The sequence below is a fragment of the Kryptolebias marmoratus genome, linkage group LG20, assembly GCF_001649575.2.
Source record: "Kryptolebias marmoratus isolate JLee-2015 linkage group LG20, ASM164957v2, whole genome shotgun sequence".
Lineage (NCBI taxonomy): Eukaryota > Metazoa > Chordata > Actinopteri > Cyprinodontiformes > Rivulidae > Kryptolebias > Kryptolebias marmoratus.
Window position 1 is genome coordinate 9,369,197 of NC_051449.1, and position 25,885 is coordinate 9,395,081.

General features: G+C 40.1%; 1 protein-coding gene across 18 annotated transcripts; it reads right to left on the reverse strand.

Annotated features, from left to right (window-relative positions):
• Window positions 1-594: 594 nt before the first annotated feature.
• On the reverse strand, window positions 595-23,852 carry dtna (dystrobrevin, alpha). 18 transcript variants are annotated; one of them, XR_003039551.2, is made up of 27 exons: window positions 22,291-22,437; window positions 19,099-19,166; window positions 18,196-18,276; window positions 17,894-18,107; window positions 17,485-17,570; window positions 16,846-17,000; window positions 16,635-16,740; window positions 16,073-16,239; window positions 15,759-15,883; window positions 13,736-13,744; window positions 13,314-13,397; window positions 13,040-13,108; window positions 10,557-10,652; window positions 8,890-8,971; window positions 8,471-8,565; window positions 7,339-7,452; window positions 6,857-6,953; window positions 6,421-6,444; window positions 5,516-5,675; window positions 5,346-5,435; window positions 5,159-5,258; window positions 4,966-5,083; window positions 4,841-4,867; window positions 4,582-4,620; window positions 4,218-4,254; window positions 3,937-3,983; window positions 595-3,016 (listed from the first exon to the last, which is right to left on the reverse strand). XR_003039551.2 is itself a non-coding variant. In XM_025007983.2 (25 exons), the coding sequence occupies exons 1-23, from the start codon at window positions 22,305-22,307 to the stop codon at window positions 4,850-4,852; spliced, it is 2,175 nt and encodes a 724-aa protein (XP_024863751.1). In that variant the 5' UTR covers window positions 22,308-22,436; the 3' UTR covers window positions 595-3,016; window positions 4,218-4,254; window positions 4,841-4,849. The 18 variants fall into 18 exon arrangements, 14 of the variants coding, with proteins under 14 accessions (XP_024863751.1, XP_017281512.1, XP_037837782.1 ...); XR_003039552.2 differs by lacking the exon at window positions 3,937-3,983; XR_003039550.2 differs by lacking the exon at window positions 4,582-4,620 and having other exon boundaries at window positions 22,291-22,436.
• Between the last annotated feature and the right edge of the window lie 2,033 nt (window positions 23,853-25,885).

A 25,885-nucleotide genomic window follows, 5' to 3' on the forward strand; every position in this document is an offset into this window, starting at 1 on the left:
TTGGATGAATAACTTGAATAACTGTCACAATAAATTGTTAAAATAAAAAAAATATCATCAGCCACTGAATCGCCTGCACTTCTCCTATTTTAACACCAGGTGGCAGTAATGCACTTTATAACAAATCAAGAAACCTTGTAAAATAAAATAATGTGAAATACTTTTTTTTTAAACAAAATGTGGTGTAATAAAATATTGATCACATCCTACAAATATTTCATGTATTTACTGTGCATATGCTGTTGATTATTGTTGTTTAATCTAAAATATAAGGTTTAACTGGGTGATTTAAACTCTACCAAATTTAATACTGATGAAACAAAGTGTTAATTGGTGTTTTTATTACTACATAAGTTAAAAGGAAGGAGGAAAAAAATCTCCTTAGTATGCACATGACTATGAGGTTCAGTGCCGGATGGCTGCATTTATGTTACTTCAGATGGTGGCTCTCTGTGATGAATTATAGACAATAGGTTGAGGGCAGTCAACAGTGCGTTTATGACAGATAATAAATGTGCAGAGCCGAACTGAGCCAATTGAAGTATGTCATTTTGAAATAGAGAAAGAAAGAGAAAGGAGTTCATAGGCAAAAAATTGTCATTGTGTCAACACTTTATTATGCATTACTGCCATGCAAAATCACTGCTATGAACTTGCTCAAAAGAAGAAGAAAAAAAAATCAAACTATATATATATTTCACACATTTATGATTTTATATTGGCTTGCCACTTTTACTTAAGTGATAGGGCAAAAATTTTTACACACAGAACTTCAAGAATGAGTGTGTGTGTTGGTGTGCACATTACACAAAGAGGGAGAGCATTAATGGTAACTAAACTGATGGCAGTGATTTATAATTGTTCTGTAAATAAACTGAAGTTGGACTGCACTGTGTGGCAGCATGTCACGGTCCGATTGTGTTCGTTTTTACACGCTGAGATTTTCAGCTGAGCAGTTTTCTGCTAAAACGAGCTGGGCTTTTTTTTTTTTTTTTTTTTTTTTTGATCCTGCGATGCTTAAATAATTTTCTGCTGGTCTTTCTGATGCTGTTTAAAATCTGTTGTGATGAGCGGCCGTGCCGATGGTGGAGCTGTTCACATGCAGCAGTCAGCTGACTGAGCTTTCTAAAGCCCAACTAATACCCAGAATAAGACTCCAAATTTCTGACAAGTTAAAAAAGAAGGCTTTGGATATAGGACAGGAGGAAATAAGACACCAGGAAGGAAGTTAAATTTTTTTTTCTCTGATCAGCTAAAGGTAAAGTCCCTGGATTTTGAGGCACTGAAGACAGAGCAAAAAGAGGAAAGCAGTAGGGATTGCAGTTTTTGTTTAGAACAGATTTTGTGACCTGGAACAAATCACCATAAAGAGGCTAAATTGGACCCCAAAATATTGAATTTTTACAAATGAGTTTTTGGCTGTTTAATCTACCAAGAGACTTTACATGTACAAGCCAAATTCTGAAAACCTTGGTAGGATGTGCAAAATGCAACTAAAACCAGAATGCAGTGATTTTCAGAACCCCATATTTTATTCACAATGGAACATAGTCAACATTTTAACTGAGAAATTGTGGGGGGTTTTTTTGGAAAATGAGAAGTTTTATGGCAGCGACACATTTTTAAAAAGTTGGAACAGGGTCTGTAAAGCAATAAATTAGGTTAATTGGCAACATGTCAGCATGAGGGTTTTAAAAAGAGCTTTTTTAGGGAGACGGAGTCTCTCTGAAGTAAAGATGGGCGGAGGTTCACCAGTCTGGGAAAAACCGCATCTAAAAATAGGGGAATAATGTTTCTCGGAGAAAAAAATGTCAAGACTTTGAATATCCCATCAAAAGATTTTAAGTCCTTTGACTTTCAGCCTCATCAGCTGCTCTCCTCAGTTCTCAGATGTTTACAGACTGTTGTTAAAAGAAGAGAAGAGGGAAACATAGACCTGTCTGTGCTGCTGCCATAAAGTTCAAAATGACCTGATTTTCTTCCTAAATATGGTGCAGTTTCTTAGTTTAAAGATTTGATATGTTTACTGTGTTTCATTGCGAATAAAATATGGGTTCATGAAATTTGCAAATCTGGCATTCCGGTTTTGGTGACATTTTCACAAAGTCCCAGCTTTTTGGGAATCGGGCTCGTATGATTCTGACAACTAGCGCCAACTTTGCATGCGAGCTCGTCAGCTCAATTATCGCAGGGCTACGAAACACAACAAAACACGTTTCTAACGACATCTGGAGATTTCAGTGGCTATTTTCCTGAACTTGTGTGGCCCGTTCTCCAAAACCCAGCATCCGTCTGAATGAGTTGAACTTCAATAAAAGACAGCCTGCGATGCTGCAGGTGCGTTTTATCGTAGGCTACATGCTGCTTTGACAGTAGAACAAACTGCAGTGAGAGGTCATCCAGTCAGCTAAGGCAGTGTGCAACATTATAACTAACTCATCAACTGAAACAAATGCATTTTTTTTGTCAAATAAACCAAACAAAAACATAAAAACAAAACAATACAAAAGCAATTTAGTAGCAACAGTAAGAAATATCTAATGAATAGCGCTGAATTTGTTGATGTGCCAGAATAATACAGCAGATAAAAAACATTTCAGGTTTCATTATTTCAGAACTTCAGCTCAAATGTAAAATCAGGTTTGTCCCATAGAATCATAAATCAGTTTAACTTAACACTTAAATTTGGTTCAATGTAGTTCAACTCCCCTGCCTTTACGGTGTATTTACTGTTGACAACTCATAAAAAAAAGGATAAAAGTAAGAAATGAGTCACCCAAATCATGTGTTTTATGGCACCTGTGGTATAATAGACAGCTCAGTAATTAATCTCTTTACACCAGCTCACAGTTTTACCTTAAATATGTGCTTGGTTAAAAAATATATCTTTACATAAACATATTCTATGGTTGGATTCATCGAAACTTTAATTCTCCAGGTCTTCAGTGCTGTGTTTTGTCAGCCCAGTGTTGAGTCTTCCAGTGTCTCCTGCTTTTGTTGCTTTCATATGGCTCACCTGTAAAAAAAAAAAGAAGAAATAAAGACAATAATAAAAAATCTTCAAGACAAAAAGGCATATTTTTGTATCTAAGAGTGTGTGAACATCTAAATCCCAGTTCTGATCAGGAATTTGCAGCACCGCAGTGATAATTCTTTTACATTTAAATAGATTTTGTAGGGTAGTTTTATTCTGGTCTTAAAAATATTTGAAAAACTTGGATGTTTTCCATCGATTTTTATTGTTTTCTTCAAGCACTTTGTCAGGCAGAAGTGTTGCTTTTGTCGTTTCCTGTTCTTCAGTAGAAAATATAAGATCTGAATATGATCTACTTTCATTCTTGGTTACCCTTCTGGATGCAGAAATGACCAGTGTCTCATCTCAAAACACATTTAACAAACACATATTTATTCATTAACTACAGTATATCCTTCACTTGCACAGACAGTGAAGGTGAGAAATGCTCTCCTTTATTTGTTGCTTGGTTACCGTTGGCGTAGTTGGGTCGAAATGATTCAGTTTGATACATAAAAAAAGGAAAAGATAGAGCTAAAAAGAGGATCTTGGTGAATGAAATTAAAACTGCTCTGCCGAGCAACACAATGAAAACAACGAATTCCTGGGCTGAACCGGATTACTCATTCTGCTGCTCACATTCCTGCAGATTGAGAAGGACAATTTCTGGACCCAACAAACGGCCTGTGAGTGAGTTTCAATGCTCCAAATCTGCTGAACAATTTGAATGGGGCTGTGTTTGCTTATTAACTAACCAGTAATCCACAAAAATCGGATTCCCTGCTCAATCTTATCCCTTTGTTGGGTCCTTTCATTAATTAAAAAGACATTCAGCTGCGTGTTGAGTTTCTAAAGCTGTTGGTAGCTGGAAGTTGCTAATAAAGATTTGCTCAAGCCTAATCTTAAAGCTTGTTTTATTTTACCTTTGAAATTATTTTTTTATTCTCTTATTTTCTCGTATCTCTCCCACCTGAGAAGAAACAGAGACGTTACTGTTCAACACAAGACTTCAGTGAATTTGTTCCAAAATGAGGTTTTGGCTTAATTTTTCACTGAGTATAATTATCAGCCTGCTGTCGAAAGGTGAAAGCAGACAATGTTTTTGCACGTGTGTGTGTGTGTGTGTGTGTGTGTTTGCTACTAATATATCTCAAACCTCTGGAATGGTTTTAATGAAACTGAGGATTTATCCAACACCAATTACCTTTTGGAGTCAATCCACTTCAAGATGGCCACCACAGCTGATCAACACAAAAATGTGGACACCTCAGTCAGTTTTACAGCCATTGAGCTAAAATCTTATGTATGTAACAATATAAGATAATCTTAGTTTAAAACTCTGACATGAAAGACAGCAGGCGACATACATTCCTTAAAGGAATGATAGGTCTTTAATTGTATTGAAAGGGAAGCTAAAAAGAGACTTCATGAGTAATTTTGTAAAACAACCATGGCTGTAGAATAATAACTCAACAGAATGTTTGATCCTAAGAAGTTTTATCAGCGTGACAAACTGCTTTGAAAAGATTCCTCCCACAAGCGTGGCTACAAACTGCAGGAACACGCACCACTATGTGGCAGTCTTCTGAGTCCGGACATACCGAACACTGACAGGAAGAAGGAGGGAAAAAAGCATAAAAACTACAAAACAAAAATCAGGACAGCACATAAACACACAAGCAAAATGTTGTAAAATCAACCTACGACACATTATTGACCAACAGTAAGTGCAGTCTGAAAGAGATTATAACTCTGCTGCAGAAGCCTCAGATTTGGCTGAAAGTTAAAATGAGCGGAACTGGAGAAGGAGCTAAAGCTGAAACTCACCAGTCGCCGTCACTGCTGCAGAGTCAGCTGCGTTACACCACAACAACACAAACAGGAGGTTAGAAAACAGTTAGATTAGTTATTTTAATGAATCAAAACGCAGAAAGTCACCCAGCTGAACTCACCATGCGCGCTTTGTCACTTTCTTGTCTCTGCTGCATCAACTCTTCCAGCTGGAGCTCGTCCTCCAGCTGCTGCTCCAGGTTGTTCTCGAAGCCCTCCTCCTCCGCGGCGCTGGCAGGCCTGGTACGTGAACAAGTTCAAAACGTCACCGACGTGGAGGATGCTCCTCAACACGTGCACATGCCCGCTAAGTACCTCGGTTTGTACGGAAAGAAAAGATCCGAGGAAGTTGCCGCCATCAAGTCACAACGTCCGAAGTCTGAATCCAGGAGGCTCTCTGTCTCGCTGCCACCCTCTGAGGACGAGGGAATAAGATTACAAAAAACCCCTCACGTTTCAAAAAATCAGACAAGCTTTTCCCCGCCCTCCTCTCTCGTTTTACCTGAATTGAGCTCTTTAACCAGCGATGACATTGTGTTGGTGATGGAGTCAGCAGCGATGAGTAGATCGTTCCGTAAATTTCTCCTTGGACCTTTAAAAACGAGGGAAATATATTTCTTTTAAAGATGCGATCAGGCACAGACGCCGAGAAGCGAACCGTGACAGCGTTACCCTGAGCGAAGGCCTCCTGAACGTCCCCGCCCACGCCCATCAGCGAGTCCTGAGGTGTGTGAGTGGGAGTGGTGCCGGCAGAGTCCGAGTGGATCGGCGTGGGGATCGGCCGGTTGATGGTGTGGCTGGGGGAAGAGCGCGGCGAGCCGGGACCCTGAGTCTGGGAGAAGAAAATCATTATTAAAGCAAAAAATAATAATAATAATTTGTATTATTTTTATAATGTAAATGATGATTAAGTAGTCACACTGTTAGGTTCCTGTGTTTTGGGGGGGATTCTAACCATCTGTGACTTTTGGTCTTTGTAACTTTTATACTTTTCAAAAATATTTTACTTTATTTACAGATATTTTCCCCACAGAAATAGAGTGAGATCTCTTCACTTCCTTCAAAAACACTGTTCTTTTTAAAATCTAGGTCAGCAAACTGCCTCTACTTTATGTTTTTTTATTTTTAGCTATTATTCTGCTCCTTTTAGCCTTTAGTTAGCCTTTTGCTACTTTTAGCTAGCGTTCTGCTGCTTTTAGTTTTAACAACCGAGTTTCAGTTTCTTCAGCAAACTTCAACAAAGTCATTCAGTACTCAGTGGTATTGCAGGAAATGCAGTTTGTCTCATTCTCTTTGTTATTTTAAGCCAACAAACGGGCTGGTTTAAGCTTCATCTTTCGTGCTGGATTAGTAAAATATGAAGTGAGCTCAGTGTTTTGTCTGCACTTCCGAAATGCTTAATCTGCTGTTAGAACATATATTTTGATTGAACCACAAGCGGTTTGTCGTGTTAGCACACACCAACATCATTCAGATGAACAGAACCTTACTGCTTCGGTTGTGTAAATACTGTAAAACAAACAACTGCAAAGTCTTTATCTGCGTATGCGCACCCAGGTCAGAGTTTTTACACTTACAGCTCGTTTCCGCTCTTCTTCCAGCTGAAAAAACAATATTGTGGCTTAGAGAACAGCAGCTGTATCTTTAAATAAATCCACTTATTTATCTGTTTTCAAGTCGTGGCCAGCATGTGGCTCCTTCATGCAAGTTTAATGGATTAACATCGATCCTTTAGGGCTAATTAGATTGATATTCTCTCCACTTAATCCAGTGAGGGCAGCTGTTTACTTTGGGCGCTGAAGAGCTCCCATTTTTCTGTCTGAATCAAAAAAAAAAATACTACAGATTTTTCACACCGAGCCTGGTCTTTTTTTGTAAAATTAAAACAACATTGCTCTAAATCAAAGAGACAAGATGGTCTGTTTCTTCAGTAATCATGAGCTGTTGTTTTTTTTTTCCTCCTTTGGCCACAGTGCACTGCACCCTGATAGATGAAAGGCACATCTGTAGCACCTTGAGAAGCATCATTAGCTGCTCCAGCTGCACCATGAGTTCCCTGCGACTCTCCTGCAGAGTAGACATTCTTTGTTCAAGCTCATCTTTGCGTTGCCTAGTAAAAAAAAAAAAAAAAAAAAAAAAGGAAAAAGTTATAATGAAAACACGATGCCGCATCAATGGCGACATCTGCGGACGCCAACACGTGTTCGTTTACATTAGGAACATATCTTCTTAAGCAGCCTCAGCAGAACTGCTCGTTTTAACTCTCACGTGTCCGGTTTGGGTATCAGACACGTGAGAGTCTGTCGTGGCGTGTCTGTCTGTTAGCAAAACATCTCATGAACCGTTGGGCAGATTTTAATGAAACTTTCAGGAAATAGTCACATCACAACAATAACTCTGAGGCTGAAATCTGAAATTTTCTCAACACGAGAGTCTAAAACTCCGCTTGAAAGGTGGTGAGCGATGCTCGGCCTTTAATTAGTGAAGGCAGTTACCTGAGATGTCGTAGCTCAGCGAGCAGGGTGGGGTTCTGCTGGCCCTTATCGGGTGGAGGCTGGGAAGCCTCTTCGTGCTGGAGGCGCAGCCGCTGGATCTCCTGCAGGATTTCTCTGCGTTAAAAACAAACGTTTGTGAGCACAAACCCACATTGTTCACATGGAATCAGTGTTTTGCTAATATGCTACACTAGAAAATGTTTATCCAAATGACAATGAAATAGAAAAAAAAAAATCATTTTTATTTTCCACACTAGGGGGCAGCAGAAACATGCTGTAACAATAGATTAACTTGGTTATTTCCAGAAACCAAAAGCTGCACAAAAGCTGCAATATATGTTCACCAGATACTCACCTTCACTCTTGCTGCAGGACAGGTATTGTACAGAATATATATATATTTTTTTTTAAACAAAATGTCAGCTATGATCAGAAACATGGTGAAAAGTGACGGGAATCCAATTAAAAGTAGAGGCTAAAGATGAGTAACTTGCAACTGTGGCCTTTTGATTAGAGACAGAAAAAAAAAGAGCAGATGTTTTATTAAACTAACAATACCTCCTTTTATTCAGATGTCTCAATAAGCTCAGTATTTACACTATTTGTGTCCTGAAAATAAGGCTGCTAAAAGAGATTTATTATTTATAGCTGACCTTTTTTCTAGAGTCAAACATCAAAAGTGTCATTCAAAAGCTGCAAAGAGCTCCGGGGTGTCATCCATGTTATAAAGAAACACTGATTACGCTTTAAAACCACACGTCCATTTACCTTAGCTTTGATTTGGCTACCTAATATTTACTGATGTCTTTTCAGTTTTGCATTTTTGGTATTTTAATATAAATATTTAACCAGTTTTGTCTTATATGATTTACACCTAAATGCAATTTGCACAACTCTTTAAACAGTTTGCATCAAACACATGATTAGATTACCCTATGACCTTTATTTTTATGTGCATATTGTGACCTCCATCAAAAAGAAAACGTTTAGTGGGAGATATTAGCTCATAATTAAATACTAGCTAATAATACTCTGCTGTAACGACTGCATGCTGTGTGGAGTTTGATTCAGTGTCCCTTCCTTCGAAAAGTGAAACGAGCTGAACGGTCTCTCAGAGGCAGCCATCCCTGACCTGTTCTTGCTCTCCAGCTCCGCGATGAGCTGCCTCTGCTGTTTGTTGGCATCCAGAGAGTAGGGGAGGTCTGTGGGGACCCTCTGCTGCTGAGCCTGTTGGTGAAACCAAGCAGGAGACATCACGTGAACTGGCTTCACCTCTCGATGAGCTCATCCTCTAGCGTGTTTCACATCGCACAGAAAAGGCACCGAAACAGTTGAAGTCACCAGCCATCCATTAAGAGCACGGCGAGGCATATACGTCTGCTTCAACATGACAGTAAAGAGGACTGAAAACCTCTAAAGTGGAGTAGCGGCATTATGTTAAATCCTTTTTTTTTTTTTTTGCATCAAGGACAGGTTTTTTGGCACCGGACAGCAATGAAAGATGCCCTAATATTTCTGCGCAATAAATGTCTCGTGTGCTGTATATCTCACCGCAGCATCAGCAGCCAATCTTGCAGCATAGCGGGCAATGAGACTGTGCTCCTCATCTTGATGGTTACTGCTTTCCAGCAAGCTGATCAAGAGGAAAATAGAGAGTCACAACACGACACAATTAATACCGCAAAGCCTCGGAACTATATGCACGAGAAATAGCAAAGGAGTCAGGTTTTTTTTTTTTCAAGAGTCTGGTTAGTTTGTCGAGGAAGCATCACAAGATTCACAGCAGAGGTCCAGAAAATGATGACAAGCTATTCAAAACAATTAAAAACAGGTATGCTTTTGTTATTGGTTGATGGTGGTGATAAAAATATCAGTTGCTTTTTTTCTTTGAAATCTAATCTGTTAACTGATATAAAGTCAAGAATAGCAGGTTGGTGTTTACACACACACACACACAAATACAGGAGATACATTATTATGACTGAAACACAAACAGCACACGTGATAATAATGTATCAGAGGGAAGACAGCATGTCAGATTTTTAGGGATAAAATAAAATACAGCCTAAATATTACAGTTTTGTTTCAAAGATGTGTCAAAGTCACCAAACTCATTCTCCACATTGATTTTTGTAAGACCAATTAAAACGATACTACTGATTTTTTGAAGTATGGTTTTGTGGAAAGAGTATGAACAATTAATATCTTACCTGTTGTAGATAACACTTGAAACAACCTCAGTTTGGACCAGACTGAGGAGCTACTGACTAGTCCAAATGGAGCCAAAACCAAGGAGGACTGCAGCTTATTGGACCAGCTGCTCCCCCGTTTTCTAATGCAGGGGGTGCAAACTTATGTTTTTGGCTTAGAATCAATAAACGACACCATGCTTTTGTCTTATTTCTGTGAGCGATAACATGTTTTTAATTGTACTTTCTTAATTACAAACTAAAGAAATTATATTAAAAAATGCCATGGCTTCGTGCGACACACAACCCCTCCCTCAGCTTTGAGATGGTTCGGTCCAACTGATGAGACGGAAAGCAAAGTCGTGGTTTAAAAGCTCATCGTAGATGCTTATATTTAGGTTAAACAAAGGTCAGGGCTACAATTGAACTAAAAATGGCCTAAAAGTAAAAGTTTTATAAATGTCTGCATCTGATATCATACGAGGGTAAATTGCGGCGTTTTGCAATAATTCATTTAAGATTTGTGATGGTTTGTTATAAGATGGCAGCAAACCATTCTGGTCTTGGCCCCACTTGGACTAGCATATCAATCTGGTTAGAATTAAACACCAAATGGAGGTCATTGAAAGAGCTATCTATCACAGATAAGATATCAGTTGTTTATAACCTTTCCATAGAACCACATATCAAAGGTTCTGAACTATCCCTTCAAATAAACAATCTGAGGCATGTGAAACCCTACATACCCCTTTTACTTTTAGGAATGTGATAGCTGTTAAGTAAATCAAAAAAAGTTTAAAATTTAGCCTTAATGTTTAGTCATCTTGTTGTTGTTAATAATAATAAGTTGAGAGTAATGTCAAAGGTCATGGTAACCAGTCTGTTATGAGCCTCTGACAGCATGCAGTGTTAGGACTGTAACACACTCAGAAGTCCTCGAGGTTAAGGAAAAGGTCACGAGGTGGCGGCTCAGCGGAGCACACTGTGTCCACAGCAGTTTTCCCAGAGCGCAGCGGCACACCGACTAACCATGTGTGGGGGTTGTTTTGAAGCAGAGTCACATAGACGCCAATGAGAACATGTTCGTCAGCGAGTCTATCGGCAACGTCGAGGTTGTACTTCAGCCTGGAACCGGTGCGGGTTTCACAAAACATAAAACATTATGTTACACAGGTGACAACGGAGGGACGGTCGGGGGGGACGAGAGGGAGGGGAGGCCGGGGGAGGAAAGGACACAACAAAAGAGCAGAGGAGGAGAGTGGCTGAAAAGCAGCTATTCACGGGTGACTGCAGAGGAACAAGGCCATATTATATTTGGGTGAGACACTGCTCATGAAGGCTAAAAGCACAACTGAAGACATGCCAGGCAGAAAGGAAACTATCAGCTACACTGGTGACATCTCACAGGCACTGATAACTCTGTGCTTTATTATAAAGAGGATTTAAATTATTTAAAGACTCAGCTCATATATATCAAATATGCAAGGCTCAATTTAATGTGGCTCCTATAATTATCTCCCAGCACCACAAAAGGCAGGTGATCATGTAATCCCATGTGAGTTATTTGTCTGTCTGTTAGCAAATTATTGTATGAACTGGATGGATTTTAATAAACTCTCAGTAAGTAATCATTGGATGCGTATCTACAGCTGATTAACTTTTGGAGTCAGCCTAATTCAAGATGGCCGCCGCAGCTCATCAACATTAGCGAACAATAAAGTGGCTCTAACGCTGTCATTTTTGGCAAATACTGAGCTCAAATTCGCACACTCTGAGCACTTACAAATTGTGCAGGATCTTTGTTTAAAAGTGGCAATGTGCTACTTTTTAATTACAAGGGCTTTCCAACAGCGTCATTAACTAATACAGCAGTTGTGCCAGTTAAAGTTAATAAGCAAACGCAAAGCCGGGAATAAACTTGTTAAAATCAAAAGACGAACCAAAGAAAGTTCAGCTAGTGGGTGAAATGGCGGAGAGGGAGAAAAGCCGAACAAAAGGCGCTCTGAAAAGGACCCGGTCGACCTGTGTGTTGGCTTCTTTGTGTGTTGTAAATGGGCCCACTGGGAATAATACTGTTCCGTTTCACATTGAACAAAAAGTGTGACTCCAACTCTGCTGTGTGCTTGAAAAAACAAAGTGAGGTTTAGCTGAAAAACAGGTTAAAGAGTTGCAAAATGTGAAATAAAAAACTCAAACCTGCACTGAAATAAAGGTTATCTTGTAGAAAACTAAACACTGGTGTGTCTATTGTACCTGTATGGCAAATGCTACATAAAGTCAACATTTAAGACATGTACTCATTAATAATCTGGTATCCTGAAGTTCCTGCAGAGCACACCTCAATTTCTGCCAATATTAGTTTTCTCAGCCTGCAATGTGAAATTCTCCAACATGTAGGTTAGGACTTTTCCCTCATCACTTCATCTTTCATCACTCAAGGCTGAGTTATGAAAAGGGAGGACTGTTTTTTTTTTTTTTTTTTAGAAAACAGTTTCTCAGGTGCAGGTGCAGAGCAGCTTGCATTCTTTTTTATTAAAAAAAAAAAATCAACATTATCTTTATCTTCCCAAATAAACACAAGAAGAGAAATAGCCTTTTCTGTGAAATGCAGTGTGAATGCTCAGAGCTGAATGACTTGGCTGAAATTTGTTGAAGAAGCTAAAAATGAATTGTTAAAAAAAGCAGAACAGAACTAAACCGTGGCTGAAAGCTAATAGTAGAAAAACCGTAGCTATAGCTAAATTTGCAGAATAATAGCTAGAAGTAACAAAACTGGAGCAAAAGCTAAAAGGAGCACAATAGCAGCTAAAATTAGTAGAACAATAGCTAAAACGAGCAAATGTTAACTAAAGTCTGAAAGTGGAAAAATAGTAGTTCAAAGCAGCAGAACGGTAGCTAAAAACCAAAAGTAGCATAAGAAGACAAAAACAGAGCAAATATAGTGAAGCAGTTCTCAACAAGAACAATGTTTTGGAAGGAGTTGAAGAGATTGTAATGTATATCTGAGGATTTCTATTTTAAATAAAGTTAAATATTCTGAAAAATATAAAAATTATAAAAACCAACAGTCACAGCTCACTGTTCCCGACTAGAACGGTTAAAATTGCACAAAATATGCGGTAAAAAAAAAAAACACGGAAGAAACTTTCACTGGAGAACAATACTGTGAAGGCTGACTTCACACTATTAATTTCATTTTATCCGAATGACCAAACTGGTATAAAATGTTGCTGTGTAACGGCTGAAACTAGAACACAGCAGAGACTAATGGTAACAATAAAAGAAGATTTCCGTCAGATTTCTGTGCGAATGAAAAGCTTGTAGCAGTAACTCCCGGCTGACGACAAATAATCCTCCCAAAAACAGCCTCTCGAGTGCAAAATAAGACAACGGGTTTGCAAATGATTTTATGGAAACAAGCCGGTCGCTGGCTCGCGTTCACCGTCTCCATTAGTTCACACGTGCACGTTGCAGCAGAAAGCCGTTCTCAGATGCACACCTGCACCACTTACCCTTTCCCTTTCAACAGGTGCGGCGCAGCCCCGACGAGGGGCGGTTTTCTCTCAACATCACTATTCAGGCTGTAAGGCAAGCCATTTACATTCAGCTCCACAGAAAACGACTACACACAAGTGTCCTCACGCGCCAACACACACACACACACACACTTTAGGCAGTAAAGGAATAAAAGACAGCACGGGTCAGAGAGCCATAAGGGAATGTGACATACTGAAAATATCTGCTGGAAAAATCCAGGACATCCTTTGTTAGCAGGGCTGTACTCACTTTTTGGTGGAGTAAGGATTCCCTGATGTAGGCATGGAGCGAGAGAAGGAGTAGTCATTGGTGATATTCACTGGTCTTGGTGGCCTGTGGGGGTAAAACAAACGTTATGTGTGACCGAACCTGACAGATCTGCCTTACATTTTGGAAACAAAGCAGCAAATGGCGTCTTTCCTTTTATCACTATTATGTTCAATCATGTGGCGTTCCTTCAGATACACAATCTGACATTCACTTCAGCAGATGAGTCACGAATTATAGTAAAACAACAAATATGATTAGTTATGTGTCATGCTGCAAACATGCAAGAATGTGACGATGAGTCAGAGAATCAGCAAACAGAAAAGCGTTTGAAGTGTTTGAGTTAATGAATGTATGACTAAATGATTCTAATCCACAATAAAATGCAATCAAACCGAACTCACCATGTGTCTCTATTATGTGGAAAGTGAAAGAGAAAGAAAGGAATACTTAATTACAAGCTGCCCAAGAGAACATGACATTAACACGATGCATGGGGAAAAAAAAGGAAAATAGTAAAACAGATTCCGTTACATAAATAATTTCATTAAAGAATCCACACATAAAAAGATGTTTTACATGAACTATAAAGCAGATACTGCTGTTTAATGTTTATTTTGGCACGCCATTTCCGTTTTCGTCTCTATGCAAACAGCCACGTGCGAGGCAAAGAAATAGCAGCGCATTAATTTTCTCACCAAAGTGCGCAGCGTCTCTCTACCTGCTGTGCATTTCCTGCCCAGCTCACACAAACTGAGCTGACAGAATGTGCGCGGTTCGTGCGCGCAACGATGCAGGTGCGTCTATTTTAGAACGAGCAAGGTGTCAGGTTTTCCTCAGCTAAATCACACAGCGTCTTCGGGTAAAAAGAATCTTGACCGAAAAGCGGGCAAAGATTTATCCAAGATGATACATGTTACATGTTTCTAAAGCTGCAAAACTGTGATTTTCTGTTGTAGTTTCCTGAAGTCGCGCATTACTCTAGGATATATTTTTATTGTTTCTCGGCATCTAAATATTTTCACAGTAAAGGCTGATGTGAAGACAAGCCATGTAGACAGATATATCAGCAGCATTTAAGGATTAAAGATCTTCCTTTTGTTCCTGAAAAACTGACAGAAAAACTAAATCTAGAAGCAAATAATCTGGTCAGCTTTTGTTTTTTTTTTTGTTTGTTTTGTTAATTTCTTTGGGACCATGCACAAAAACAATAAACTCCAAAAGAGGCAGTTGCATTATGCCAGATTCAACCAATGGCCAAGTCTGCATCTTTTAGATTCAGCGACTTTAGCGAGTAAAATGCTGGTGTACTGGCAGGCAGATGCTCATTCAAAGTGGCTTTTTTGTTCTGACAACGCACAGAACGAGTCTTTTAAATAGAAAAATACCACATACAGGAACAAAAAATGGGCAAAAAAAAAAAAATTACAGAACTAATGGCAGTTTTCAGGCTGAACAGAAACTGTTAGAGTCTAAATGTCATTCGGTGCGCAGTCAGTTTTTAACATACTGATATTAAACATAATGTCTCCTTTTCAAGTATTATATTTACTTAACTTCTTTATGCAAAACCTTATAGAGGTTAATAGTTAATAAGCTGTCACTGAAATCTGAAATTTAAATGTTTCTTGTTTAAAACTCACAAGCTCTAAAAGTCTGAAGTCTTTTTTTTTAAAAATCACACACACAAAAATGGCTGTAATTCAGCCACTTATTCAGATATTGAGCTAAAATCTGGTGTGGTAGTAGCTGAGCATGGTCCCCAACGCATACTATGAGCACAACACAATGCATGACATCTTCGCCTAAAATAATCCTGTTTATCTGTTAGCAAAATATATCATAAACCACGAGATGGGTTTCCATAAAACTCTCAGAATGTACTAATTAGATTTACATCTACAACTGATTCACTTCAGAAGTTAACCCAATTCAAGATGGCTGCCACAACTAATCAACCTCAGCCAACACAAAAATGGCTATAACTCAATCAATTTTACAGACACTGAGCTAAAATCTGGCGCAGTAGTAGCTGAGAGTCATTTACAACTCGTTTTCCAAGAGCTAATGGATCATGCAAAATGACAAGCAATATCACGCTGTTGTATGAGATTGCACTTAATGTTATTTTTAAGGTTTGATTAAATTAGTTATAAATCTAACATTTTTTTTCCTCCACAACATGGTGGTCGAAAACTCCGGCATGAAAGGCAGAAATGCTAGACTTTTATTTATTTTAAAAGGCATTTGTTTCATTATGTAACACAAAACAACAGGCAAATCAAGCTGAATAAAAAGATAAATGCACTGCTGTGGATTACAATTGTCCTCAAGGCTATAATAAAACAGTATTGATCAGCTGACCCAAAAGATTGATTGGAATCACTTTGAGCTTTGAAGTAGCGACAAGAAAGAGGATGAACTCACACAATATGAGCGAGGTTGAGAGGTTTATCTGGCATTTCAGGAAACACCGGGTGGAGGGGCTCCCTGCTGGATGCACAGCTCAGGGACTTACTGAGGACATGGGATAACTTCTTAGCGGGGGATTTCTGGGAGAAACACAGACATGACACGGAAAACGTGAGGACGCTTTTATTTGATCAAAGCATGTGGCATCAGCGCAGCAACACTGTCCCCCGCATCAAACGCTCAGCATCCTTACAAGCAGAATAAAAATAGCCTCAATGACTGGTCTAATGCAGACACACCTCCCTCAGCCTCCCCTCCTCCTTCCTTACCCATGATGTATACTCCTTCATTTGGTGCTGGTTGCTATGGGAACCGCTGGCATGCCCCCTCCAGAAGCAGTCCTGACAGAGCTGGTAATTATGACATTGCTGGCAGCGGTAGCGGAAGCCCATCATACTCTCAGTATGGCAGTAGGAGCACTCGACCGGGTGAAAGACTGCAGGGGGGGGCACATACACACACACAGACACACACACACGTAAACAGATGTGACAATAACTGGGATGTTATAAACACTGCAGGGAGAACAGGATTAATTTTGGTTAATTTAAGGACAGATGTGATAAGATATCGATCGGGTTTTGTTGGCACCCAGCAGCGCAGCCCGAGCTCAGTTTGTGTGCACGTGTTTCTGCTCACACACACACACACACACGTTTGTGACGATAACTGCACCGCAGACACACACTCGCGCTCGGCGCGTAACGTCACCGCAGCTGACTGTATACGCACGCGTTTTTAAAAGGTGTGCATGTCAGAATAATGGTGTGATTATGACGCAGAGCTGAACTTTGCATTTTCCCAGGCCGCCGCCCCCGACGCGCGCCTTACCGTTCTCCACATTGGCGAGCCGATGCATGAGCGGTAACCACACCAAGCACTGAGGAGGCGGGTCTGACATCAGCGTGTCGAGGAACGTGTTGAGGGAGACCTTTTTCTTTTGGCGTTCCGTGCAAAAAAAAAAAAAGAGAGCGGGAGTCATCCGCAACGTCAGCGCCAAGACAATCACCGACGTTCCACGCTGCGGTTAACGAAGCCTCACCTGCAGCGCGAAGCACGTCCGTGCAGCTTGTTCGGTGTAGCCAAACGAAGGCCCCTCAAAAACCGCCATGGGCAATTTGAGAACCTCCCGCAGAAACTGGTCAAACTGGGAATGCACCATTATTCCAGCAGAATCTGATATCTGGGAGAAGATATCTGGAAACAATAAGGGGGAGGCTTAATACAAATTAATTGAGCTAATTGTCAGTTGCAACAACAGTGAGCTAATTACAGAATCACACAATACAATTATCCCACTTGTTTGTGTAAACACATCAAAGCAAAGCAGTTATAATGATCAGCTGGAACGACACACCAGCCCTCCTCTCTTTTCTTCCCTTACAAGCTGCAACTCCCACAGATTTAGTACATTATTTAATAAACCCCAACCTATCACATAATAAATAATGACTTCTGCAGGGCACCAGGAGCCAGAAATGAGCCGCTGCTTTGTGTAAAACAACACACTCAACACACAGAGATACAGAAAGTACAGTCAGCAGCAAGTTTGTCAGATTAAATCTAATGCAGCACATTACTTCAACTAGACAATGGAAGGTTTATAAATTCAATATGCTGGTTTATTATGTGAAAGGTGGATGGTTTTAATGGTTTTTCAGAGTTAAAAGTTGTTTCTTACATCTCAGTTTATCCATTATTTTCCCTCCGCAGATGGTTGCAAGGGTAATCTTCACAACAAAAACGGATATCTTGCCATGACCCTCCCTGGAAGGAAGAAAAACAAACAAACAAAAATGTGTAATCTTTTAAAGTGATACATGGAAACCAAAATCCTAGCAGACAGATTTCAACTCTAAAAGGAAAAAAAAAGCTGATTATCAGCCTGAACTTTGTTTTACTTTTTGTTCCAAAAAAGGAAAAAAAGAGATCGACAGTGCACCGACATGGTGTGATGTTACTGACACAAATGTTTTCTCATCTTGGCTGATATGTTACGCCAACATTTCACGCTTCGTTCGCTCACGTCAAAGCCCTCCGGTGGGAAAGTGCACCAGCAGCTTCTGACCGTCATGTGACGCGTTACTCACGGGTCGTAGGCCGCCAGCACGAAGTTGAGCAGCAGGCTGATGGATTGCTCCACATTGATCTGGTGGGTGGTGGGCATGCGCTTGCTCAGCTGGTAAAAGATGGTGGACAGCACCACTTCGAGACGGGCCACGGCGAGCTCGGCGCTGAGATCCGTGCTGTGAAGGCCGTTCTCGCGAAAAGCCTCGATGACATTCCAAATGTCCACCAAGTGCACTAGGAACAGAGCGGCGCGGCGTAAACATTCTGTTCTGGCGGCGGTTAACGAGTGAGCCGAATGAAACGGAGACGCGATTCGACTCACAGTTGCATTTCTTCTGCACAAATCTGAGTTTGCAGGCTGTTCGGTACGTTGACAACCGGATGGAATCCAAATCCTGGGCCCCTGCGGAAGATTTGGTCATTAAATAAAACTGATTGAAAATCTGGATTAAGTGCACATATTGGTGAACAGTTTTTCAAATACACCTAACATGAAGGTAAATGGTAAAAAAATGAAGTTCTCTGATAGTTTTGTTTTCAGTCAGAATTAAAAGTTTTCTGAGAATATTACTAATTTGGTCAAATGTTGACGAAATTGCTCAGATGTTCGGAAGTTGCTTTGAAACAAGGTTGTAATCTCATTTTATAGATACTTTAATCCTTTGATGTGTTCATACAATAAGGAAAAAGGAATTATAAAATACATATTAAAACATCTGTTAGTGCACAGGAGGACTTCACTCTTTGCTTTAGGAGGATCACTTTAATTTCATGGTCAATTTATTGTAATTGTTTTAAATCACAGCTGCATAAAATTTAAACATAAGAGTTTTTTTATTAAAACAATACGACCAAACTCTACTAATACTAACCTATGCATACTAATGTACGTATGTTATCTGTTTTAGCATTGTTTCTATTGCACAATATAGACTTTAATCAAACATTTTTGCTAATTTAAAAGCGTTGGACGCCACTATCTCATCTGGGCTGTATCCTACTCCTCCTACGACTGTCCTCTTTTAAAATGATGCTAATAAATGCTTAAAAAAGATTTCATGAGCAATTTTACAGTGAACAACTGATCCCTGTCTGTCAGCACTTTAAATCACTAATGTTGATATCAGTATAGAAGCTCAATAGAGAAATAAAAGTCATTTTTTTCTGGTCAGCGAGTAAAACGGTCCTGCTTACGTCACACTGAACTGTGGCCTTGAGCACTTACTCATCTCGACATACAGTTGCCTTCTGTCTGCCATGTTGTCACCCCTCCGCTGGCAGTCTTCAATCATTCTGATCAAGAGCAGAGAAAGTAATGTCAGAGGAGTCTGGGAGCTGCAGCATTTCATTCCAATAATAACATTATTTAGTCACAAAGTACCTTCCTTTTAATATGTTTTTTTTTTGTTTTGTTTCTTTGTTTGGTGCTAAATGCAACTGCATTCTCAGAGGTATCACACATTTTCAAAAGTTTCACAAATAATTTCTGCTTCAGATACTTACCATTTGCTTATTGAAGTCGACATATTGTAATAATAATGAAGATGTGGCATCTCAGTGCCGTTTTATTTTGCTGAAATAAATGCATCATCCTTGGCATTACCCTTTTCAAATTTTACGAAACACAATTTAAATTTTTATTATAATGTTGCCATTTAATTCTAAAAAAAAATAAAGCATTATGTTTTTTTTTCAAACATGGTCGAGAAAGGCAGCCTTTTAATTTTAGCCATCTAAGGGTGCTGAAGACATAATAAATACAATTCTGTGAACTGACCTACGGACATTTTCAGACTTCTGTTGGACACAAAGTCTTCACATCTTATGAAGATGTGGTAGGACTGAAGATAAAACTGAGTTATTCACCATCTGATGGTCCAAAGGTACACTGTTATAAAATATTGTTCTTGCTGGTGAGTAGATTTTAATTTTGTAATGTTACGCTAAGTAAAACCAAAAAAATCTAACTGAGACACAAATATAAACTTAAACAGCATCCAGGCCAAGCTTTGATAAAAGAAACTTAATGCACTTATGCTTTTGTACATAAAGAGTTTCCCCTGTTAGTCCTTATAAATACTGCAGGCTTCAAATAACTTCCCTATTGGCTTCATTTTTCAGTCCCAGAGGCTATGTCTATTTTTATTATACAGCTAGCTCACTTGAGCTAACCAGATATGCTAACAAGAACTGTAAGCAGTTCTGTGTTTCTGTATTTGCAGAGGCTATTAAAGGAGGTCAAACTGAAAAGTCTTACTGTTGATAGATTATCACAAAGCTACAACTACTGGAAAAAAAAGACTCCTTATTCCTGCAGAATGTTCATTCAGATTGTTAATATATGATGCAACCCAGCTGCACATCTCGTCTCAAAACAATCTGCAAAAAAATATTCAAACCATTCTTATTAAAAAAGGATTACAGAGTCACTCTATTATGAGGATACACTGTGACATCACCTTGCAATTATTTTTGCAGAAACAAACACCTGCACAACTGTAAATATGCTAATGAGCCTCCGGGAAATGACTCGCGGAGATTAAAAGGCTGCTTCATCTGGGTGATCGACAGAAAACATGACCCCACAACAAGAGAGATGTGGGTTAAAATAATACTACAACAAAAAAGGAAGATTGGAACGAGCAAAGATATGAGGCAACAAGACAGAAAACTGAAAGTAATGTGGATTAAAAATAAGATTTGCACAACAAAAGAATAACAAATAGTCAGGCACAGGGCCTAATATTTCTTATTTGTTTTCTTCTTCTTCCTTTTTGGTCAGGTCCCAATAAACATGCAGCGATAAATGACTCACGATATTTGAATGATATATATAGAAATAAAAAGTGTGCTGACTTTTAAGTTGTCCCCGGGTTTAGGGAAACTCCCAAGTTTTCCCGGCTGTTGCCATGGTGAATGAGCACTTAGAGTTTTTTTTAAGCTCAATGCAACCATAACCTCCGGAATCAAAAAGTCAAAGTTTATGGGTAAACTCGGAGTTTGATAACCCTCCTTTCTGTAATTCTTCGCTGTGCAATTTACAGCGTTTAAATCGAACACATTTCTGTATTTGTTGTGCCATGCGTTTATTTTCCTTCTAAATAAAAGCCACTGAATGATGATCCTCTAAAAGCGGTGATTTAGTTCTTACTTTCAGGATAAAGTTGCTGAAGTTTAGACTTTCCCAGAAAGTTTGCTGTTAGGCGTCTATAGCTGATTCTGCACCAGGGCCCTGCAGCGCGTTTAAACAGTCCTTACACACACCGGACCTCACATTTAAAAGCACAGTGGAATCGATCACAGTTTGATGCTCATCAGGAATGTTTAGGACAGTTTAAGTTAGATATGGACAAGGTTTTTGAAAGGGGCAGAGCTGCAGAAAGAATGCTCACACCATGCCTCATTGCACACTGTCCAAGGCAATCTAATACACCTAGTCATGTGGTTTGTTGCCATGGCAGCAAAGATCCCAGTTGCTGTGCTAGAAAACACACACACACACACACACACAGACAAACCACCTACTGCAGACAAAGTTTATAGGAAAAGTTTTTTCACTTGTAAATTACTTCTAAGATAATGCTTGTGGGGCTGACTGTGCAGTTGCACTTCTTAGGCAACGGACTCAAAAACTACTTTTCTCTAAAACAGCCATTCAGGCGTGGCGTTTCACATCATTCTTACCGACTGACAGACCCCCACGAATTACACTGCAACTACCCCCAGGTGCAAGAATTAACATTCAGCTTGTGTTTAAAGGCAAACAAGTGAAAAAAAAATAACATCAAATGTCTGTTTTATGAGTCTTGCCAGAATAGCTAGCCAACTGCAGGGCGCTCGGAAACTAAGTCTGAGAGATTAAAATGACAAGTTTAGCAGGAATGTAAGAATCATGAGCCGCACTTTATAAAAGTCAGTTCACAGCACAGCCAGTAGGACATACAACAGAATAAAGAAAATTTAAAAAAAACCTTGCGCGACAAAAACCTCAACTCAACTAAACTGGTTATTTGCGCTATACACAGTTTTAAATGACAGCTGTGTATCACACAAATTAGAAATGGGCATCTCAGTATTTACAAAAGGTAATCATGAATGCAGTAAATAGTTGCGTATACACAGAAACCTCGGCCCACTGCTGGCACCCAGTTGCATCCCGATGAGAGCGACAGATATCCAGGCCGGCTTATCACGTGCAGACGGGATAGATGTAAAAACATCTTTACAGATTACCATCCCTATCCTCTCCCACATCACAAGCAAACACATCCTGAGTCCGACCTTCTGCGGTCGGCCTCGGATATAACCGAAGGCCGATACGATCTATTGGAAGAGGAGATATTAAACCAGCTCAGACAATGCAACTCGTATATGTCAGAGCGGGAGGGGAAGGGGGGAGGAAGGATGATCAGCGTACCTCTTTAAAAGCACCATGGTTGAACTCCCTTGTGTTCCAAGTCCTTCCTTCCGACGAACCAACCGTTCTTTTGAGGCAGCCTTCTCAAAAAGCAGCCCACGAGGACGCGTCTCACTGGAGATATTTGAGATTAGAAGCCGTCGCCCAGGACACGGCGTCTCTGCTGCCTCTATCTTTAACTCCAAATGAGAAGACCTCGCATTCTTGAGCTGCTATGCAGGCTCTCTGTAGTTGCAGAGACCCCAAATCTCATTCCTGGCACCCGCCCAGCCAACATTACTCTCCCTCCGTGGAACAGTCACCCCTCTGCAAAGTATTTGAAAAGAAGTGCCCTTAAAAGAGCAAATCATCTCGTGCTGGAACTGGTAGGTTGTATGAGCACTGCCAAGGATCTCATGGGGGAATGAGTATGTGTTGTTTTTTTTAAAAGCTGCAGAGTGTTTGTGTAGAATGTCAGCAACGACAACTCATTAGTCAGGTACTTGGGCTCGAAGCACTTCGGTAAACGATTCTTTTTCCTCAACGAACTTGCAGCCAACGCAACTTACTTGAGTTGCTGTTTAGCCCGTCTCGCCGGCTCTGGGACAGTCACATCGCAGCTGCCTGTCACCAATGTTTGGGCAGAGTTATTTTTACATCACGAGACCGCAAACCACACTGGCATCCAAATCCCGTCCCCCGACGGGAATAAAGAAGCTGCAGCACAGACTTAAGGTTCGTGAGCTGTAGGGCTTCGGCGCCCGACCGAGGGCCCCTGGCTGGTGATCACCATGGCTCCGGCTGCAAAATAAAAGGTGGGGTTGGCAGCAACTTTGGGAGCCCCAGAGCAGCTGCAAATTGATTGTGATTTAGTTTACAACACCGCTCCTCAAAATAAAGGGAACTAGGAGGAGGAATTCATGACAGGATGGATAAACATGTGTCTTCTTGTCCAACTGTGTTATATGATACACCCTCATTTGCATTTCAATCACAAGCTCGACTAGAGGTTTAGTGCTGTGAACAGACTGAGTCGTGTTGTTTTCTGGAGAAAATAAATAAAATAAAACAAAACACTCGACTAAGACATCAGTTAGGAACAGGACAGCAGAAACTGCAACAGGCACCTGTCACCCTCATATGGAGACACCTGTCTTCTTCTTCCGGAGCCCGTTTCTAATCCAGCAAATCTCCCGTTTTTATCGCCCCGAACTTAACAAACTCATTTTTTTTTAAATTGAAAGTGGGCTGAGGTCGCTCCTCCAGCAGAGCGGCGGCTGCAGCGCGCAATACTTACCAGGATTTGTTTTTGTGAGGCATGTCCACGCAACATGACTGTCCTCTCGTTTCCTCTCCCCCCCACCACCAGTCCAGGAGTCCGTTGCGTCCCGCAGCAGTGACTTCTATCTCGGCGTCTTTGGTGCGAGGCGCCGCATTCCTGCGCGGACCGAGCGGCCGTCTCCTCGCGCCGCTCTCTCCTCCGGCGAAGCTTCTTTCTGTGTTGTGGAAATGTTTTTTTTTTTTTTCCCTGACCGAGCAGAGAACAAGGCAGCGGCTGCCTCCAGTATGTGGCCTCCGCGATGACGTAATGCGGAATCTCTCCACATGCGCCAGTGTGGCTGCACGCTGCTCACGAGGGACGCAAAGACAAGAGACAACGAGACAAAATGCGCTTTTTTTTAACCCCCCCTCTGCGTCAATAAAGAGTGGACGCTGAGTACTTTGGAGACATTTGTTACAGAATAAATTAACCGAATAATCAAGTTAAAACGAGCAGCACAGGAGATAAAATGAGCAAAACCGCAACTAAAGTCTAAAACAGGCGAAAACGTAACTAAAAGCTAAAATTAGCAAAGGTTTTGCTAAATGCTAAAAATACCAAAACAGTAGCCAAGAACTATAAATAAATAAACAACAGCTAAAACTAACAAAACTGTGGTTAAAAGCCAAAAATTATACAAAAAATTGTTGCCAAAAGCAACAAAATTGCATCTTAAAGCTTAATATAGCAAACCTGTATGAGCAAGAAATTAGCTAAATGAAAGCTGAATGCTAAACTAGGCTAAATTGTGAATAAACTCTAATTTAACAAATCTGTAATTAAAATATAATTTTAGCATACATGGCGCTGAAAGCTAATATCGGCAAAACTGTAGCTCAAAGCTGAAATGAGCAAAACAGGAGGTAGAAGCTAAAATTAAACAAGCCATAACTAAAAGTTTAAATTAACAAAACTTTGCTAAAGGGTAAACCTAGCAAAATGTAGTTAAAAGCTAAAATTACATAAACAACAGCAAAAAGCTAAAGTTAACAAAACTGTAGTTAAAAACTAAAATTAGCAAAACAGGAGCTAAGTGTTAAAATTAATAAACCATAGCCAAAAGTTAAAATGAACAAAACTACAGCTCAAAGCTTAATATAGCAAACATCATGTTTAAAAGGTAAAATTAGCTAAGTCAAAGCTGAAATCTTTTTTTTAATAAAGTCATAACTACAAGCTAAAATTAGCCAAACCATAGCTAAAAGGTCTACTCAACAAAACAGTAACTAAAAGCTAAAATGCCAAGTGCAGAACATGTACAAGGACAGAAAGACAGGAAGCTGTGTGGAGTTCAGGGAGTACCTTCTTGTTCACAGTGGTCAGGTTAACATGTCGGATGTGGTCTGTAGTGAGAGTAGGGAGCAGGTGGATGAGAGTCTGGAGAGGCAGAGATCTGCTCTGCAGAAAAGAAAAGCCAGAAGCAAGCTAGAATACATGAGTGTGAATGAGAGGGAGACAGGTGTACCAGCGAGGTGCAAAGGAGTTACAGGTGTCAGTGGGCAAAGGACGAGAGAGGTGTCAGAGGAGGGATCTGTGACAGAAAGAGAGCTGCAAGGGCGAAAGATGTTAGTAAGACCTGCTGTGATGTATGATTTGGAGAGGGTGGCACTAACAAAAAGACATGAAGCAGAGCTGGTAGTGGCAGAAATGTTATGACTTTCATTGGGAATGACCAAAATGGACAGGATAAGGAAAACTCAGAGAAACAGTCCAGGTTTGGAGTTTCGGAGGCAGAAAGGCAGAGTTGAGGTGGTTTGGATATGTGCATAGGAAGGAAAGTGGATAAATTGGACAAAGGATGTTGAATATGAAGCTGCCAGGGAGGAGGAAAAGAGGATTTTAAGGTTCATGGATATAGTGAAGGAGGATATGCAGAGAGGGGTTTTTAGAAATATGTTTTTTTTCTTCTGAAATAATTAATTTGCAAAGCATGTTGTGACAATAAAACATGGAGGTACAGTCCTATAAATAAGCTGTATTTGCTTAAGCCTGTCATTTTTAATTTCTTTAATTCACGTGAAAGTAAAGTTATTAATTTCAATCCACCGTGTTGCATTTTTTTTTTTTTTGCTTCAACCCTGAACTGTCTGCTTAAACAGAACATTGTTTTGCCCACATATTTAATAACATTAACAGCATCGTCTCTTCCTCTGCTCGTATCTGACGCCATCTACATTTCACATCTACAAAATGTGCCTTTTTTCCACATTGAACGAACCGGACACACATCACGACACACTGCTGAACGACTGCTCTTGAACGCAACTCACCCTCTCCAAGCGCCCCCCCCCCCCC